We start from the raw sequence: 12,200 nt of genomic DNA, 5'->3' as shown, positions 1-12,200 counted from the left end.
CTTGTGCCAAGCAGGAAATGCTGCACAGGTGGCTGCAGCTGCATCAGCTGCCTGGGAGGAATCAGTCCCAGCATCCAGGGCCTTGGCAGCGTGCTCCTCCGCTGGACACGGCACACCTGGGCGTCACAGCACGCACCTTGCACCGGGGAGGACTGAACAAATAAAGAACCTGCCTTTTGCAAGGCAGGCAAGGCGGCTCACAGGAACCTGGAGAAGTCCAAACCAGATAAACCAGTTCAGAGAAGCCCCAAAGCCTCTCCAAGCAAGACACCCCCGAGCTGGCCCCGCTGTCGAGGAGGGGAGATGCCTCTCTGGGATGTCACCCACATCCCAGTGCCACCACAGAGGGGTCACCCGCACAGTGCTGGCAGAATCTGCCGTGTATTTATCACACATCGACCAGAAAGTTTACAAATCTTGGGGCCAGCATGATCATTTTCACATTTTTCACATTCTTTCCCATTTCACGCCTGCCTGGAGAGCAAAGCAGTGGCTGGAGCCCAGAAAAACCTGCCGCCCTTTGAAGCACACCCAGCTGCACCGAGCTACCCACCACCAGCTCCCGGGGCTCACAACCCTCCCGGGGTGTCCCAGCTCTGATCTGGGACAAAACACCCAAACCCACCCAGTGCCCTGCTGGAAATCCCACCAGGATCCTCGTCATGGCCAGGAGGAGAGGGGAGGAAAGGGCACAGCAAAGGGTGAAAATTCAAACCGGAGTGGTTACCTGCTGTGCCGCTCCAGGAGCTCCCAGTGTCACCCCTTGTGCCAGCTGGGGTCAGGGAAACTGAGGCAGGCAAGCAGAAGTGAGGCTCTTGGTGCTGACCCCGTTGGGGGATGTCCAGCCACAGCCTGGAGGGGATGGAAGGCAGGGCAGATGGGCTTTCAGAGGGCAGAAAAGTGCATCTGTGTTTTGTTGGCTATTTAAAATTGAAGGGATTGTGATTTGAGCAGGCACCTGGTGAGGAGTGTGCCCGTGGGGCAGAGGGGCAGGAGCTCTGTGTGTGCCCCATCGTGCCTCCCCAGAGCTGACATGTTTACCAGCAAAGCTCCATTCCCAGCACAACCGTCCTGACAATGCTCCGAACACAGTCAGGACTTTATTCCAGGAAAAAGGTTTTCTACTGGAATAGTTTATACTAGTTCCACTCACAGAATAAGCAGCACCGACAAAAACATACTTCTGCAGATTTACCAGGATTTCTGCCAGCTCCTGGGACAGGAGAATGTTTTTCACCCATCTCACTGCTGGGTCTTTCAGAGAAAACATTTCACATGCCGAGCAGGGCTGGGCAAACCCCAGCAGAATAAATGAACTGGAAGTGGCTGAGCCATCCGGCGGCTCGGCGCAGGGGCCCGCGCTCCCCTGCTCTTCCCAGCCCGCCCTGTTTTCCAGCTCCTGCCTGATTTATGCCCACAGACATGACTTGCTCTGCTCCCCTGTGGATTACAGAGCCCTCCAACACCAGCCATGCTCCCGGGCTGCTGGAGTTCCCGGGATGATGAGGAGGCACGTCCCGGAGCAAGCGCTGCCAGGCACGGGACGGACCCGCAAGGGATGTGCCAGGGAAAAGGATCCCAGCGAGGCACAGCCAAGCCAAGCAGCAGGGAAATCTCCCCAAAGTGGGCAAACAATATGGAGAAAAAAGGGTTTTACAGTGGGGCTGGGAAGCTCTGGGTTGGAGAGGATGCAGGCACCATCCCTGTCCCCCCACAGGGCCCCTACAGCCCCCATCTCTCCCCAAAGCCTTATTGCTCTTGGAAAGCCCAAAGGAAAGGAATGGGAAGGTGAGGCAGAGACAGATGCAAAGTACTGACAAGAAATACCAAAGAGCAAATTTTTTGGGTTTTTTTCTTCATGCCAAAGATATTTGCATTCTTATTTCTCCCCTGGAGGCACAAACCTCTTTTGTTGTCCCACAACCACTTGCCCTGTTGCTACCAGGAAGAATTTCAGCACAGGGAGGGTGACCCATTCCCAAGGAAAACCTCATATAACGGGATATTGGCTCTGCAAGGCCAGAGGGGCTGTCAGCCTTTATCTGCACCCCTGAAAGGGAGGCAGGGATAAAGGACAGCCACCTCAAAGGTTCTCTCAGAGAAAGGGTTTTCCTGTGGGACAGGGAGAGGCTCTCAAGGACACACTGGGTGCACTCCCATGGCTGACTTTGGATGGATTTCAGAAGGATTTCATCTTGTTCAGGAGGGGATTGTGAGGAGTGAAGCTGCTGAAACCTCCCTGAGAGCACCAGCACTTGTTGGAGGCAGCGGCTGTTGGGCCAGCATTGCCGAGAGAAACCAGCAGCAGCTTTCCCAAAATTCCTGAGCAAAAGCAACAATTTGCCTCATTTTGAGGAATCTTGAGAATTTTTCCCCAACTACCTGCTGCCCTTGGCTGTGTTGTGCCACTAGCAATCCCCCAGGGCAAAGGAAGGGAAAAGCAGCAGAAGGGACTCTGGCCAAACCAAACACAGCAGCCCTTGCAGTGAAGGAACATTTTAACCTGGCTGCTTTTTCCAGGGGTATGAAGCAGGATCAGCAGGTTCCACATTAACCCAGCACACTGTGGGTCGGCACAGGGGGCAGATCCCAGGAGGGCAGGTGAGGAGAGGTGTGCTCATCTCCCCACTCTGACCCCTCTGCTGTTCCCTGCAGGCAGAAGTCACTGGCCCAAAAGTCACAGGGAATGGTGCAAGACTCCAAATCCTCCTGGCAGCATCCATCCGTGCCCAGCACACGGAGAACAGGAGCAGGATGTGGCAGCAGCAGTGAGCTGAGGCTGCCAGAGCTCCAAGAGAGTTTGGACAACGCTCTCAAGGACAGTGTGGGATTTTGGGGGTGTTTGTGCAGGGGTTGGACTCAATGATCCCTTCCAGCTCAGGATGTTCTGTGATTTTAGGATGACTGAACACCTACTCCCTCCCTCCCCATCCCTGTAGGTGGTGAGCCGGTCTCTCCTGCTCTGCTTGACTCACAAATCCCTACTTTCTAAGCTTCCTACATAAAGGACATGTTTTCCCTTAAAAACGCAATGAAGGGAGTTGGTTTGCCCTAGAAATGCAACCAATGGAAATGTTTTCCCCTTAAAATTCAACCAAGGGACATGTTTTTCCCTAAAAAAATGCAACAAAGTGAGATTTTTTTTCCCTAAAAATGCAACAAAAGGGCACATTTTTCCCTAAAAGTCCAGCTAAAGGAGATTATTTCCCCCTAGAATATACAGCCAAGGGAGATGTTTCCCCCAAAAATACAACTGACAGAGACAGTTCTCCCTAAAAATTTAACTGGGGGAGATGTTTTTCCTAGGAATACAACTAAAGATGTTTTCCATAAAAATACAACTAAAGGATGGGGTTTTTTGGGGGGTTTAGGGTTTTTAAAAAAAAAAATAAAGAAAATAATGAAACCAATGGAGATTTTTTCCCCCTCAAATTGCAACAAAAGGAGACGGTTTTCTCTAAAGACACAACTAAAGGAAGTGGTTCCCCCTAAAAATACAAGCAAGAGCAATGTTTGTCCCCAGAAATTCAACTAAAGGAGATATTTTGTCCTGAAAAGTACAAGTCAGAGGCATATTTCCTCTAACACCGAGTCACGCACAGCACCCAAAGCTCGGAGGGGACAAACGCACTGTGCCACCCCCAGATCCAGCACCGAGGAGGGCTCTGGTATGTGCTCCCCGCATCCCACCTGCATCCCCTGCGAGCCCAGCCCGGGGATGCTCCAGCACCGCATCCCGGGGATGCCCCGGACCCCGCATCCCGGGGATGCTCCAGCACCGCATCCCGGGGATGTTCCAGCACCGCATCCCGGGGATGCTCCAGCACCGCATCCCGGGGATGCCCCGGACCCCGCATCCCGGGGGTGCCCCGGACCCCGCATCCCGGGGATGCTCCGGACCCCGCTGCGGTGGGGGCGGCCCGGCACCTGCCGGAGCAGCCGGTGCGGGGCAGGTTGATCCCGGGGGCTGCGGGAACCCGCGAGGCCGCCCCGCTCCGGCCGCTGCACCGCCCCTCCCGCACACGCGGTGCCGCCGCTGGGCGAGCCGGGCCCGGCGCCGCGCACATGGGCGCTGCGGAGCCGCCGGCGGAGACCGGCTCCAGCCGGTATAAAAGGGCTGCGAGCGAGCACCGAGCAGCAGCAGCCGCCGCCGCGGGCAGCGGGAGCAGCAGCGGCCGGAGGCCGGCGGGCAGCGGGGCCGCCTCCTCGCCGAGGGTCGCCCGCTCGCCCTCCGGGCCATGGGCAGCCCCTGACCCCGCCGCAGCACCGGGTGAGTGGGGCTCCCGCCCGGGGATTCCGGGGGAGCCGGGTGGGGGAGGGCTTTGTTTCCCTTTTAAAATTTTTTTTTTCCCCTCTTTTGGGGCGCTTTTTAACATTATTTTTTCATTTTTCCAGCGTTTTCCTTCCCCACCTCCCCTCGCCTGCATCCCTGTATTTTTAGCCCGCGGCCCCGGCGATGCAGGAATCAGGGCTGAAATGTTGGGAAAGTGATGCAGGGAAGGGGGGGCCACGCCGGGCCCCTGCGCTCCGGCTTCTTCATTTTCAATTTATTTCCCCGCCATCATTATTCCTTTTAATCTTTAAATGTACAAAACATACGCCCGGGTTTGCGGTTTCGCTGGGTTGTTTTTGCTTTCCTTATTATTTTTTTTTCGCTGTTCCCTAAGCGTGCTTCCTCCTGATGTGCTTTCCCCCCGCTATTCCCCGAGCAGCGACACAGGAATTCACGGCAGCCCCGTCCCCTCTCTCGGGGGGTCTCCAGGCACTTCCCACAAACTTCGGGGGTCCCGGCCGTGCCCCTCGCCCTGCGCGGCTGCAGCGGAGCCGGGCGCGGGCGGCACCGCAGGGATGCAGGAGCCCACGCCTCGCTCCATCCGTGCCCGAGAGGATCCCCCGGGAGCCCCGCACCCGCCATGCGGCACCGCAGGAGGGGCTGCGGGCCGTGGGGACCCCCCTGCCCGGCTCGGGGACCCCCGGCGTGGGCTCGCAGCCCGGCCGTGCCGCCGCGGGGCCGGTGCCGCGCACTCGCCTGCTCCGCCGTGCCGAGTTCCCCGGGGGCTGGGGCTGGGGCTGGGGCTGGGGCTGGGGCTGGGGCCGGGCGGGCTCCCCGCGGCCGGAACGCGCTGCCGAGGAGCCGAGGCTAAAATGGAGGAGGGAAATGCCTGCTGGCTGCCGGGGCCGGGCGGGACGGGGCCGCTCGGTGCCCTCCGGGCTGAGCCCGCGGGGAGCTGAGCCCGCACTGCCGCCCCCCGGGCGGGTGTGGCGGTGACCCCGGCACTGTCCCCACTCAGCACACGCGTGGCGGTGACCCCGGCACTGTCCCCACTCAGCACACGCGTGGCGGTGACCCCGGCACTGTCCCCACCCAGCACACGCGTGGCGGTGACCCCGGCACTGTCCCCACCCAGCACACGTGTGGCGGTGACCCCGGCACTGTCCCCACTCAGCACACGCGTGGCGGTGACCCCGGCACTGTCCCCCGCCCAGGTGTGCCGGTGGCACAGCGGAGCCCCCCGCAGGTGATGCTGTCCCTGTCCCCCCGCTCAGGTGCGGTGCTGCAGTGGCCTCGGCTCGGTGCGGGTGTGCCGGTGACCCCGGCACTGTCCCCCCCGTGCGGGTGTGGCCGTGAGCCCAGCACAGAGTCCCCCGGGGCACCGGCGCTGTCCCCCCAGGGCGGCCGTGGCAGTGCTGGGGTTCCACGGGAGCTCCGTGTGGGACCAAAGCCACCCCCGCACACCCACAGTGACACGGGGCAGGGCTGAGGACATCCCGTGTCTTCTGGGGTGATCCCATCCAGCCCCCCCTGCCCCGGGGGAGCTGCTGGGAGCGGGGATGTGCCCACCCCGGTTCTGAGCTGCCGTTGTGGGGACAGGCAGGCTGGGGAGGACGGGTGCCCCGGGAGCTGTGCGGCTCCTGCAGCCCAGCCCGCCGCGGATCTTTCACCAACTGCATCCATCCGCCCCCGTGCACCGACAGACAGATGACAGCTCCCAGCTCCCGGGTTTGGCTGCTGGCAACAGCTCGCCCGGCTGCTGAGCCCAGAGTTTCTGCTGCGGGGCTCGCAGGGCAGCAGCGGGAAGGAGCCCACGGAGGGACAGAGGCAGAAACATCAGCCCAGCTCCCACACTTCATCCCTTGGCAGCTCAGGGTCCGGCTCACGGAGCCTCAGGGGTGCTACAGCTCCCAGGCTCTGCCTCTTCCAGCAAAACTCAGCTTAAACTGATGCCTGGCTCCCTCTCCCCTCTCTTTCCAGATCCAAAATGACGGTCAAAGCTGTAAAGATGCCGTGCACCTCTGCAAACGTTTATACTAAAGTGCCTGACGGAGGATGGGGCTGGACAGTCGCTTTTGCGTTCTTTGTTGTGGAAGCCCTGACATACGGCATCATAAAATCATTTGGAGTCTTCTTTAATGACCTGATGGAAAGCTTTGACGAAACCAACAGCAGGATATCCTGGATAATATCCATATGTGTGTTTGTACAGACCTTCACAGGTAAGAGGAGCAGGTGCAAGGGGCAGTGGTGCTGCTGACTCAGCATGCCAGGACCTGGCACCTGTGACTTTCGTGCCTCTAATGGTTCCATTATAAATTAAATCACAGCCATAAAGCTCAGAGGCTGCTCCTCAAATGCCAAGAAATGTCTGTCTCAGCCTGGCAGTCCCTTTGAGCCCCAGTCCATGGCTGTGGGTGGTGCAGGGACGTGGTCCGTGTCGCTGAGCCTGACCCAGTTGTTCAGGTCTCACGAGCAAGGGGCAAAAATCAGAGTTTTCAAACCGAACTGCAGCGAAAAGGATTAGAAATAACTTAAGCCTTGCTGAAATCCAGTGGTGTCCGGGCATTTGGCTGGAGATTTGTCCCAGGCTTCCACGTGCTCATCTTTAAGTCTGTTCTGGTGATTTTTTAGCACATCCTAAATGCTGTGAGCTGTGCAGGGTGCTCCGAGGGTGGCTCCAGGGCGATGCTGTGCTGTGCAGGGAGGTGGCACCTCGTGGGGACCCGGGCAGGAGTTTGGGAAGAGCCTATGCAGGAGATGGTGGCTGTGATGTTGCTGAGGTGGGTGTTGACCACGGCTCTCTCTTTCTCCAGCTCCTCTGTCGACGGTCCTCAGCAACCGCTTTGGCCACCGCCTGGTGGTGATGGCCGGGGGGCTGCTGGTCAGCACCGGCATGGTCATCGCGTCCTTCGCCCGCAGCGTGGTGGACATGTACGTCACCATCGGCATCGTCTCCGGTGAGTCACCATCCTGTCCCCAGCCTGCCCCCTCCCGCCAGCCAAGGGGCTTTGGCTCTCCACACACACGGGGTGTGCTGGGGGCTGCTGCCCCTCCCGAGCTGATCCCGCAGCGGGGATGGGCCCCAGGCTTGGCTTTCTGCCCTGTCCCACCCCGCGCTCCCCCTGGACTCGGCCCTGCCCTCACACCAGACGCTTCTGATGGCTGGGGAGACCAAAGCTGGGCCTGGGATCAAATCCTCTGATGCTCCCTCTGTCTCTGGTTTCTTCTCCTGATACTTTTCCCCCTCTCCAGCCTGGCCTGGGTGTCCTGTTCATATCCATGGCCAGGAGCTTGCTTTGCTTAGGGGAACAGTTGCTACAGGCTCAAGTACTTTGGGCAGATGAGGTCCTCAAAGTGGACCCCGCTGGCTGTTTGGGAGCAGAAGGCATTATCTAGCGGGTTTGGGAGGCTGGGTCTCTTGATTTGAGATTTCACTTTCCTTTCCTCTTTGTTTTTTCTTTTCCCCCCTCCAATTTACAAAAGAATAACATTCTGGTTTCCCCAATGATTTTCTTCCAGGGTGACTTGCTGAGTTGGCCGCAGTGATACTGTAATGACCACCGGGAAAGCCGACTTAACGTGTTCTCGCATCGGTGTTTCCCCCTCCTTTTCTTGTTGTTATGGCAATTTTTGGCATTTATTCACAGGCCTGGGATACTGCCTCTCCTTCCTCCCGACTGTCACCATTTTATCACAGTATTTTGACAAAAGGCGCTCGCTGGTCACAGCGGTGGCATCCACAGGGGAATGTTTCGCTGTCTTCTCCTTCGCACCAGGTACGGTGTCCACGTGCTGGGAGGGCCAGAGGCTGCTGCCACCCTTTCCCAAGAGGGTGGCCACAAGTGGTCACTCACATGCACTGCAGTGCCAGGCAGTGCTGGGGACGGCTGTGACACTGCCCGAGTGCCACCCCCCCGGTGCCGTGTGCCAGCGCAGGACATGCCGTGTCCCTATATAGATCTGGCAGGCTAAAAATAAGCCCCAGAAACTTTTAGCTATTTAAAACACACACAGTGCACAGAGCTGCTCCTAAAGGTTACTGGGCTTGTGCTCAGCACGGGCTGCCAAAGTGCTCCGGCAGCCTTTTGGGGACCTGTCCCCAGGCGTCACGGCCCTGTCACCGCCTGCCCTTGGAGGTTTATGTGGTGTGCTGTGCTCGTGTGCTCAGGGCTAATACCCACTGCAAAGCTGCTTTGGCTGCAAATGAAGGCTGGTAATTAAGCAGTGACGTGCACCTTTGAGCAGGGCTAAGAGACTTCCTCTGCTAGCTGGTTTTAGGCTGGGGGCAGCTGAGAGAGCAAACCCAAGTGTTGAGTTTGCTGTCCTTTGCTAAAAAACAACGCCTCCTTTGTCCCCAAACTTGCTGAGACCTCAAAAGGAGCTACCTAGAGGGTGGCATCTGCCTAGCCAGGTGATAAACACAGCTTTTAACTTCTGTCTTCTGCGGCAGAGGGGAGGGAGGTGGGTGGCAGACCCCTGGGAGGAGACACCCCTGCTCAGCCTTTTCGAGAGAACCCTCCAGTAGCGAATCTGCAGTCCATTCCCTGGCTGTAAGTTCAATTCCTTGGTGTAACTCCAGGCTTTCCCAGTTACACCTTTCCTCTCCCCTCAGCAATCACGGCCCTGAAGGAGCAGATTGGCTGGAGGTACAGCATGCTTTCTGTCGGGGTGCTGCAGCTCGGCATCACCGCCTGCGGATCGCTGCTGCGCCCCATCGTCATCAGAGAGCAGGAAGAAGTGAAAGCACAGCCTCCAGAGGAGTCCACAGAGACAAAGTACATGCTTGAAAACGAGCAAACATGCACCTCAATAGAGTCCATAGACTCAGGAGTCGATATAACTACCTCACCCAGCAATGTGCCTGGAAAAACCAAAGCAGAGCCGAAAAGTGAAGAACCAAAGCAACACGGACAGAATCCCGTTGAAAATAACAGCACCCCTCCAGAACCAAAAACCAAACTACTGGACTTCTCTGTGATGAGAGACTATAGCTTTATCTGTTATGCATTCTTTGGCCTGTTTGCAACCCTGGGCTTCTTCGCTCCCTCCCTCTACATCATCCCCCTGAGCCGCAGCCTTGGCATCAGCAAAGACCACTCTGCCTACATCCTGTCAGCCATGGCCATCGCCGAGGTCTTCGGGAGGATTTTTGCGGGCTGGGTTCTCAACAAGAAGCCGATCCGCAAGATCTACATCGAGCTCATCTGCGTCATCCTGCTGTCGGTAGCGTTGGTTGCCTTCCCTTTTGCCTCTGGATTCTGGGGCTTGATGATATGTAGCGTTTATTTTGGGTTCATGCTCGGCACAGTGGCGGGCACGCATATTCCCCTCCTGGCTGAGGACGACGTGGTTGGCATCGAGAAGATGTCCTCTGCAGCTGGGGTCTACGTCTTCATTCAAAGCTTAGCTGGGTTGGCTGGACCACCCCTTGCAGGTAACGCAAACTTTGGTCTCGGTTTTGTTTTGGAGGTGTTTGACACGGGGTGCTGATCTCTGTCTAGAGGGCATTCTGGCAGCACTAATGGCAGCACTCCCCTAAAAACCCAGCAGCCACTGCTGGGAGTCTCCCAGAGCCAGCAGACTGCAATGCAGCTCTGCAGAGTCCCACGGATGAGGCACTGAGGAACCTCAGAGGGAAGGGAAATGCTGCAGTGCTACCCTGATCCTGTCAGAAACCCAAACCTGGCATCACTTCAGGCACAGGCAGAGGCGAATCCCTCTCGCTGTGCCTGTGCCACGCGCTGCAGGAAGGTGAAGCCTGGCAGAACAAACAGATGCCTGATGCACCTGGGGCTCGGCATCCCTGCGGTGCCCAGGGGCTTCTGACTCGCCTCGGGGTGACACTGTGTACCCCAGAACACAATGGCTTTATTTTTTAACTCAATTGTCACCGAGTTTTGGCTGCAGATGAAATGCAGATTAAAACCTCCAGAAGGGCAGGGGGGGAGAGGGCTGTGGCTAACTGCTGTAAATGTTTTTTTCCAGGTGTCTTAGTGGATACGACAAAGAACTACAGCTCAGCCTTCTACTCCTGTGCTGCTGGCATGGTCCTGGGGGCCGTGTTCCTGGCCCTGGTGAGGCCGTGCAAGACTGGGCTCTGCCACCAGCAGCAGCAGCAGCAGCAGCAGCAGCAGGTGGAGGAGAGCACGGCGGGGCCAGCACCAGAACTACCAGATGACTTTATAGACATGGATATTGGAAAAGCAGAAAATTCAGGAAAAGGCTCTGACAGCGTGGTATAAAAACCCTGTTCCTTCTCCATCTAATGTACTCAGTGTAAGGCTGGGGGAAATGTCAGCTCTGCTCCACGTTTTAAAACTCCATTCTAAAGGGAATGTGAAATTTTAAATGTGAACAGTTGCTACCAACAATTTTCTTTTTTTTTTTAACTATTAGACAGAACTTTTTTAACCAACAATGGAAAGCTCCATAGAAAATACGGATAGCCACATAAGAATAACTTCTGTCTAGCATGAAGATGTGATGCACACTTGCTTTCCTGATAACAAGCATAGGTAAAGGTCCAACTGATCCCATAAATACTGACAACAGCAACAGCAGAAGCAGCTCAGCCTCTGACTGTCACCCATCCCCTACCACAAATTCCACACAGACCCAATAATATGAACTGGAGATGAGCATTTCATACACCACCAGTAGCCAACTGAATCTTCTGGAGGGATACAGACTCACCTTTTAGCTTGGAGGAGGAGGCTAGGCTAGATAGCTGACAATTAGAAACCATTGCTAATGATCTTAACTTGAATGTCACAAATGCTGGGAAGTCAAAGGCTCCATGTGTCTTTATGGCCAGTTATTACTGCACATATTTCACAAGATCATTTTTCTTCTCCCAACTGGGATCCTTAAACTGTTTTCTGTTGATAGTCAGACCTGATGTACTGTTTCTAATTTAACTAGTATTTATTAATTTATTCTGAGATTGTTAAAGGAGATTAGCTCAAATAACTGGAGAGGAAAAATGATCTTCTGCATAATGGAAAGCTGTCTTTACATCAATCTCTTCAATGCCTATCTTGTATTGCTTGTGAAATTGTTGGGAAAATTACTCTTACAGCATAAAGTGTAGCTGTTTTTAATAGGTAAGTCTTAAATAACCCAGTTATTTAGAAAGGAAAAAAAAAAAAAAAAACAACAAAAAAACCCCTACAGATCCAGCATCTCTTTCCATGGAGAAAGGCTCAGCTGGTGGCCACGGACCTGGCACGGCTGCCGGAACCAGCCCATCCCACAGGGAGGATTTGGCCCAGGATGTCTTAATGTACCCGAAACCTCGGCTCACAGGTGCACAAGGAAATCTCTGCTGCAGCCCCAGCTGCCTGTGGCCCCCCCAGGACCTTCCCCTCTCCCTCTGCTCCCCAGCCCTGCCAGCCTGGGCTGCTGGGGCTCAGCTGCACCCCTTCCCCAGCGCACCCCCAAAGGCACCAAGGGGCTTTTATTTTTTGCTGCTGACTTCAGCGAGAAATGAAGTGGAGCCTGTGCATGAAGGGAAGGATAAAAGACAACATTTGAGCTGTTCATTCAGTCTTAACGGGAGAGATTCCTGCTCACAGTGACACGAGCTTGCTTACCCCACCTATATGCATCTTCTCGCCTCTAGGCAACTCAGGGGGACAAATCAAACAAGTCTGTTCTGGTTTGAGGGGAAAAGAAACCCCAAACCACCATTTCTGTGTACTTAAAGTGGAAGTGGCATCATCCATTAACTGCTACACTGACCTGTCTGTGTTTTACCAGCCATAGAAATGTGGGACAATCTGTAAAAGAAAAGAAAAAAAAAAAAAGAGAACAACCTCTTTTTCGGGAAGGTGCTTGATTTGTTTTTTTCTGTCTTAGATGTCAAAAAAAAAAAAAAAAAATTTTAAAAAAGAAGAGGGAAAAAAAAAAAAAAAAAAAAAAGAAA

The 12,200-nt window shown here is 55.5% G+C and overlaps 2 protein-coding genes across 4 annotated transcripts in view; one reads left to right on the top strand and one right to left on the bottom strand.

The window, feature by feature from the left end:
• ARSG (arylsulfatase G) overlaps positions 1–5,264 on the bottom strand; it is a 27,360-nt gene extending 22,096 nt beyond the window's left edge. The window contains exon 1 of one of the 2 annotated variants that reach the window (XM_086857512.1): positions 5,030–5,264. The gene's annotated coding sequence lies outside the window, so the exon portion shown is untranslated. Of the gene's footprint in view, positions 1–727; positions 853–5,029 lie in introns of those variants that run through there. The other variant, XM_023938839.2, reaches the window with a different exon arrangement.
• SLC16A6 (solute carrier family 16 member 6) lies at positions 4,038–12,200 on the top strand. Of its 2 annotated transcripts, none has more exons than XM_086857513.1 (6): positions 4,038–4,270; positions 6,254–6,495; positions 7,090–7,233; positions 7,924–8,052; positions 8,889–9,710; positions 10,262–12,200. In XM_086857513.1, exons 2-6 carry the CDS (start codon positions 6,261–6,263, stop codon positions 10,516–10,518), a joined length of 1,587 nt encoding a protein of 528 aa, XP_086713639.1. In that variant the 5' UTR covers positions 4,038–4,270; positions 6,254–6,260; the 3' UTR covers positions 10,519–12,200. The 2 variants fall into 2 exon arrangements, with proteins under 2 accessions (XP_086713639.1, XP_086713640.1); XM_086857514.1 differs by having other exon boundaries at positions 4,137–4,270; positions 7,796–8,052.

The sequence above is a fragment of the Cyanistes caeruleus genome, chromosome 19 (assembly GCF_971803275.1).
Source record: "Cyanistes caeruleus chromosome 19, bCyaCae1.hap1.1, whole genome shotgun sequence".
In the NCBI taxonomy this organism is placed as follows: domain Eukaryota; kingdom Metazoa; phylum Chordata; class Aves; order Passeriformes; family Paridae; genus Cyanistes; species Cyanistes caeruleus.
Note: the sequence above shows the minus strand (reverse complement) of the source record. Positions and strands in the feature narration are given on the sequence as shown.